The sequence below is a fragment of the Nerophis ophidion genome, linkage group LG05 (genome assembly GCF_033978795.1).
Source record: "Nerophis ophidion isolate RoL-2023_Sa linkage group LG05, RoL_Noph_v1.0, whole genome shotgun sequence".
Classification (NCBI taxonomy): Eukaryota; Metazoa; Chordata; class Actinopteri; order Syngnathiformes; family Syngnathidae; genus Nerophis; species Nerophis ophidion.
Genome location: NC_084615.1, coordinates 25,085,342 through 25,093,151, shown reverse-complemented (window position 1 = coordinate 25,093,151; position 7,810 = coordinate 25,085,342). Strand labels below are relative to the sequence as shown.

The 7,810-nt window shown below is 36.7% G+C and overlaps 1 protein-coding gene across 2 annotated transcripts in view; it reads right to left on the bottom strand.

Annotated features, from left to right (window-relative positions):
* Nucleotides 1–942: 942 nt before the first annotated feature.
* The window catches only part of nt5dc1 (5'-nucleotidase domain containing 1), a 99,935-nt gene continuing 93,067 nt past the window's right edge, over nucleotides 943–7,810 (bottom strand). For both annotated transcript variants that reach the window (XM_061900369.1, XM_061900370.1), the window contains one exon: nucleotides 943–1,713. In XM_061900369.1, coding sequence (XP_061756353.1) covers nucleotides 1,598–1,713 — 116 coding nt within the window. In that variant the 3' untranslated portion in view covers nucleotides 943–1,597. The remainder of the gene's footprint in view (nucleotides 1,714–7,810) is intronic.

Genomic DNA, 7,810 nt, shown 5'->3' with positions numbered 1-7,810 from the left:
TCTTGCAATTGCACTTTGAAAAACGTTGTTCTTAATCTGTTTGACTATTTGCTCACGCAGTTGTGGACAAAGTAGTGTACCTGCATGATGTTTCCACCCCCAAGCTTCACAGTAGGTCGGGTGTTCTTGGAATGCAACTCAGTATTCTTCTTCCTCCAAACACGACGAGTTGAGTTTATACCAAAAAGTTCTATTTTGGTTTCATCTGACCACATGACATTCTCCCAATCCTCTGCTGTATCATCCATGTATCCATTTTGGTATAAACTCATCTTGTCGTGTTTGGAGGAAGAAGAATACGGACTTGCATCCTAAGAACACCACACCTACTGTGAAGCATGGGGGTGGAAACATCATGCGTTGGGGCTGTTTTTCTGCTAAGGGGACAGGGCGATTGATTCGTGTTAAGGAAAGAATGAATGGGGCCATGTATCGTGAGATTTTGAGCCAAAACCTCCTTCCATCAGTGAGAGCTTTGAATGGTTGACCAAATACTTATTTTCCACCACAATCTACAAATAAATTATTTAAAATTCCTACAATGTGAATTCCTGGATTTTTTTTTTCACATTCTGTCTCTCACAGTTGAAGTGTACCTATGATGAAAATTACAGACCTCTGTCATCATTTTAAGTGGGAGAACTTGCACAATCGGTGGCTGACTAAATACTTTTTTGCCCCACTGTATATATTTCAACATTTTGGGTTGCCGACCCCTGACTTTGCTATTGTTGGTCATTATGGTGGTACTTAGAGAAAAAAAACGTTTGAGAACCACTGCTGTGGCATCAATAGTAATGTACCAATTTCACAAATTAGGTTTTTTTTTTTAAAACAATTTAATAGCGGATCATAATACAATGCAACAAATCCTGTAATAAATAGTCATAATAGGATTAAAACCTTGTTCACGATGCACCAAAAAGAAGTATCAAGCGTGACTTGTCCACATTCATTGCATTTTATTGAAACAGCATTGTGCAAGCTCTTTGACACTTTATGACTTTAAGATTAACATTTTCCACATAACTGTTACGAGCAAAATACCTCACACCCCGAATACTTGAAGTACGTTTCATACAGGAAACGATGTATTCCAAGAACACGTCAACAATAACAAGTGATGGCACTGATGCGTCCGTAACAAAAACAGCTGCAATAGACGAGGTTCTGTGTAAGGTAAGACACATCACTGAGGTAACGACATCTGGATTATTTTGTACGTGACATTTTTGAATTGTTGAAGCAAAAAAGAGAATCAGGCACATAATACAGTATATGACACATGAGAACAATATTTTCCACGACTAATTACTCCTTGCAGTTAGGCGAACATACACAGACACACACACACAGTTGTGTATTCTCACATGTACTGAAAACTATACTATAAAACAATATTGTCCTGATGACATAGAATCTTTAGCTTAGGTTACATTCAACACGTTTTTTCGAATGATTGAGGAACAGTGTGCTAAACAAATGATTTTAGATTAGGTGGGGGAAAATACAAGTGGAAGTGGTGACACATGCCTCTCATGAGAGGGTGCGAGGGATGAGTTGTTGTTTTAATCATACCATTTTTTTTTATTTTTTTTTACATACACACATTTGAACAAATCTTTAGCAACGAATCCGGAGGCCTGGGGAAATATCCAATGGTGCATGGCTTATCAGGTGAAAACCTGAGAAACTTGTAGTCCAGAGGAAGATCTAGAAAGCAGAAGAGATAAAATAATAGTTCATTGTAAATGCAGGCTAGCTGAAGCTTTAAAGTCACAGTGAAATCGACAAAATTATATTATTTGTAAAACAAAAACAATGGTGAACACCACCTTATTTCAAACAGTAGACTGTTTCAGATAAACCACAAATGTACCTGTTGAGAGTCCTTGTCCATTCTTGTGAGGCAGTCACACACACACACACACACACACACACACACACACACACACACACACACACACACACACACACACACACACACACACACACACACACACACACACACACACACACACACACACACACACACACACACTTATATATATATTATACAAACCCCGTTTCCATATGAGTTGGGAAATTGTGTTAGATGTAAATATATACAGAATACAATGATTTGCAATCCTTTTCAACCCATATTCAAATAAATGCACTACAAAGACAACATATTTGATGTTCAAACTCATAAATTTAATTTTTTTTTGCAAATAATAATTAACTTGGAATTTCATGGCTGCAACATGTGCCAAAGTAATTGGGAAAGGGCATGTTCACCACTGTGTTACATCACATTTTCTTTTAACAACACTCAATAAACGTTTGGGAACTGAGGAAACTAATTGTTGAAGCTTTGAAAGTGGAATTCTTTACCATTCTTGCTTGATGTATAGCTTAAGTTTTTCAACTTGTTGTCGTATTTTAGGCTTCATAATGCGCCACACATTTTTGATGGGAGACATGTCTGGACTGCAGGCGGGCCAGGAAAGTACCCGCACTCTTTTTCTGTGAAGCCACGCTGTTGTAACACATGGCTTGGCATTGTTTTGCTGAAATAAGCAGGGGCGTCCATGATAACGTTGCTTGGATGACAACATATGTTGCTCAAAAACCTGTATTGACCATTCAGCATTAATGGTGCCTTCACAGATGTGTAAGTTACCCATGCCTTGGGCACTAATGCACCCCCATACCATCACAGATGCTGGCTTTTGAACTTTGCACCTATAACAATCCGGATGGTTATTTTCCTCTTTGTTCTGGAGGACACCATGTCCACAGTTTCCAAATATAATTTGAAATGTGGACTCATCAGACCACAGAACATTTTTCCACTTTGCATCAGTCCATCTTAAATGAGCTCAGGACCAGCGACGCCGGCGGTGTTCCTGGTTGTTGTTGATAAATGGCTTTCGCTTTGCATAGTAGAGTTTTAACTTACACTTACAGATGTAGCGACAAACTGCAGTTACTGACAGTGGTTTTATGAAGTGTTCCTGAGCCATGTGGTGATATCCTTTACACACTGATGTCGGTTTTTGATGCAGTACCGCCTGAGGAATCAAAGGTCCGTGATATCATCGCTTACGAGCAGTGATTTCTCCAGATTCTCTAAATCTATTGATGATTTTACGGACCGTAGATGGTAAAATCCCTAAATTCCTTGCAATAGCTCGTTGAGAAATGTTGTTCTAAAACTGTTTGACAATTTGCTTACAAATTGGTGACCCTCACCCCATCCTTGTTTGTGAATTACTTAGCATTTCATGGAAGCTGCTTTTATACCCAATCATGGCACCCACCTGTTCCCAATTAGCCTGGACACCTTTTGGATGTTCCAAATAAGTGTTTGATGAGCATTCCACAACTTTATCAGTATTTATTGCGACCTTTCCCAACTTCTTTGTCATGTGTTGCTGGCATCAAATTCTAAAGTTAATGATTATTTGCAAAAAAAAAAATGTTTATGAGTTTGAACCTCAAATATGTTGTCTTTGTAGCATATTCAACTGAATATGGGTTGAAAATGATTTGCAAATCACTTTATTATTCCATTAATATTTACATCTAACACAATTTCCCAACTCATATGGAAACAGGGTCTATATATATATATATATATATATATATATATATATATACACACATACACACACATATATATATATATCATACATACATATATATGTATATATACACACAGACACATATATACATATATGTATGTATATATATATATATATATATATATATACATCATACATACATATATATATGTATATATACATAAACATATATACATATATTAGAGATGCGCGGTTTGCGGTCCCATCCGCGGAGTCCGCGGATAAACCGCGGGTCGGGCGGGTGACATGACGAATAAATAGATTAAATAGATTTGAGCGGGTGGCGGTTGAACCATTCGGGAATATTTATTATATACATAGTTAAGGGATCAGCAAACTTTATCACTCAAAGAGTCATTTTGAACCGTGTCTCAAAGACAATAGGAGCCGCAAAACATTCTCGTGAATATCTGCTGGTGGTCACCCAGTTAACGAGGTTAAGGGCCTGCTATGAAGCCATTGCCTTTGACGTCTTCTACAACATGTACAAACTGCTTGCCAGTCCAGCAACATGTTGTATGTAGCCTCCGCAGACACACGCACACGACTGCAAGGCATACTGGGTGACACAGAGTACACTGAAGGTTGTGATATAAACAATTTTAACACTCTTACTAATATGCACCACACTGTGAAGTCACACCAAACAAGAATGACAATCACATTTCTGGAGAACATCCTCACAGTAACACAACATAAATGCAACATAACAATTACCCAGAATCCTTTGCATCCATGACCCCCGTGAAGGTGTGCGGGGTTCGGGTCGTGGGGGTGTAAAATATAGTCAGGATTAGTCATGGATGCAAATGATTATGGGTATTTGTTGTGTTACGTTTATGTTGTGTTGCTGTGAGGATGTTTTCCCGAAATGTGTTTGTCATTCTTGTTTGGTGTGGCTTCACAGTGTGGCGCATATTAGTAAGAGTGTTAGAATTGTTTATATCACAACCATCAGTGTACTCTGTGTCACCCAGTATGCCTTGCAGTCATGTACGTGTATTAGCGGAAGCTGCATACAACATGTTACTGGACTGGCAAGCAGTTTGTACATGTTGTAGAATGCGTCAAAAGCATTGGCTTCATAGCACGCCCTTATTCTCGTTACTGAATGAGAACCAGCAAATATTCGCGAGATTGGTTAAGGCTCCCATTGGTATCTTTACTCTGTGAAACGGGTCAAAATAGTTCTTTGAGTGGTAAAGATTGCCGACCGCTGATATATAACAACGGGCGGGCGGTTGCGGTTTCGTTAAAATGTTGGTTCGGGCGGATGGCGGGTGGATGACGACCTTAGTGATGCGGTTGCGGATGATATAACTGCCTATCCACGCATCTCTAACATATATATACACATACATATGCATATATATACACATACACACATATACATATATATACATATACATATATATACATATACACACATATACATACATCTATATATATATATATATATATATATATATATATATATATATATATATATATATAAATAAAAAACAGCCCCAGAGCATGATGTTTCCACCCCCATGCTTCACAGTAGGTGTGGTGTTCTTGGGATGCAACTCAGTATTCTTCTTCCTCCAAACAAGACGAGTTGAGTTTATACCAAAAAGTTCTATTTTGGTTTCATCTGACCACATGACATTCTCCCAATCCTCTGCTGTATCATCCATGTCTCCATTTTGGTATAAACTCAACTTGTCGTGTTTGGAGGAAGAAGAATACTGAGTTGCATCCCAAGAACATCATATCTACTGTGAAGCATGGGGGTGGAAACCTCATGCTTTGGGGCTTTTTTTCTGCTAAGGGGACAGGACGATTGATCCGTGTTAAGGAAAAAATGAATGGGGCCATGTATCGTGAGATTTTGAGCCAAAACCTCCTTCCATCAGTGAGAGCTTTGAATGGTTGACCAAATACTTATTTTCCACCATAATTTACAAATACATTCTTTTAAATTCCTACAATGTGAATTCCTGGATTTTTTTTTCACATTCTGTCTCTCACAGTTGAAGTGTACCTATGATGAAAATGACAGACCTCTGTCATCATTTTAGATGGGAGAAGTTGCACAATCGGTGGCTGACTAAATACTTTTTTGCCCCACTGTGTATATATATATATATATATATATATATATATATATATATATATATATATATATAAAAAATAGTTTTATGTTATGTATATATATATTGTATATATACACGTACAGATACATACATACATATATACATACACACACACATACATACATTTATACATAAATAAGTACATATATACATATATACACACACACACACACACACAAATCTATATATACATATATATATATAGATACATATATATAAATATACATATATATATATACATACACATATATATATATACATACACATATATATATATATATATACATACACATATATATATACACATACACATATATATATACACATACACATATATATATACACATACACATATATATATATATATATATCCATCCATCCATCCATTTTCTACCGCTTATTCCGTTTTGGGGTCGCATGGGGTGCATGTCTTTGGAAGTGGGAGGAAGCCGGAGTACCCGGAGGGAACCCACGCATTCACGGGGAGAACATGCAAACTCCACACAGAAAGAGCCCGAGCTTGGATTTGAACCCAGGACTGCAGGAGCTTCGTATTGTGAGGCAGACGCACTAACCCCTCCCCCACCGTGAAGCCCCATATATATATATATATATATATATATATATATATATATATATATATATGTGTGTATATATATATACTTATATATATATATGTGTATATATATATATATATGTGTATGTGTATATATATATATGTGTGTGTATATATATATATATATATCTATATTTATATAGATATATATATATATATATCTATATTTATATAGATATATATATGTATATATACATATATATACATATATATATATATATATATATATATATATATATATAAATACATATACATATATACATATATATATATATATATATATATATATATATATATATATATATATATATATATATATATATATATATATATATATTAATGAGTATACCGTATTTCCTTGAATTGCCGCAGGGCATATAGTATGTGCCTACCTTGAATTACTGCCGGGTCAAACTCGCTTCACAAAATAATTAGCGCATGCTTAGTATTACCGCCCGGTCAAACTCGTGACGTCACGAATGACACTTCCCCTGTCATCATTTTCAAAATGGAGGAGGCTGATTTTAATACCGGTAATTTGAAATCGCATAAAGGGAAGAAAATTAAGAGTTATTCAGTAGGATTTAAGGTCCAAGCTTACATCACACTCAAATTTGTACTGCATGCCTTTGGTAAGTGCCGGAGTGATAAGATGTTTTAAAATAATTAGCGCATGCTTACTTTTACCGCATGCCTTTGGTAAGCGCAGGAGTGAGAAGAGGTTTTAAATTAATTAGCCCCCTGGCGGCAAATCAAGGAAATACAGTATATAAATGGGTTGTACTTGTATAGCGCTTTTCTACCTTCAAGGTACTCAAAGCGCTTTGACACTACTTCCACATTTACCCATTCACACACAAATTCACACACTGCCATGCAAGGCGCCAACCAGCACCCATCAGGAACAAGGGTGAAGTGTCTTGCTCAGTCATTCACAAACAAGGATTGGGAAACGATCACCACTTTGTGAACAAATGCGTGAAAAAATTGTCAAACAGTTTAAAAACAACATTTCTCAACGGGCTATTGCAAGACATTTAGGAATTTCACCATCTATGGTCCGTAATAGCGCTGCGAATCTTTGGGTGTCCCACGATTCGATTCAATATCGATTCTTGGGGTCGCGATTCGATAATATATCGATTTTTCAGATTCAACGTGATTCTCGATTCAAAAACAATATTTTTTCGATTGGAAACGATTCTGTATTCATTCAATACATAGGATTTCAGCAGGATCTACCCCAGTCTGCTGACACGCAAGCAGAGTAGTAGATAAAAAAACAAAAACTTTTATACAGGGATGGGAATGAAGATTTACAAAATCAGCTGAAAATATTCCGATCCCAAAACAGCGCTTTGCGCCGCACCCTGCTAGGGCGATCTGGGGGCATGCCCCCACCCCCCAGAAAATGTTTGTAATCTACG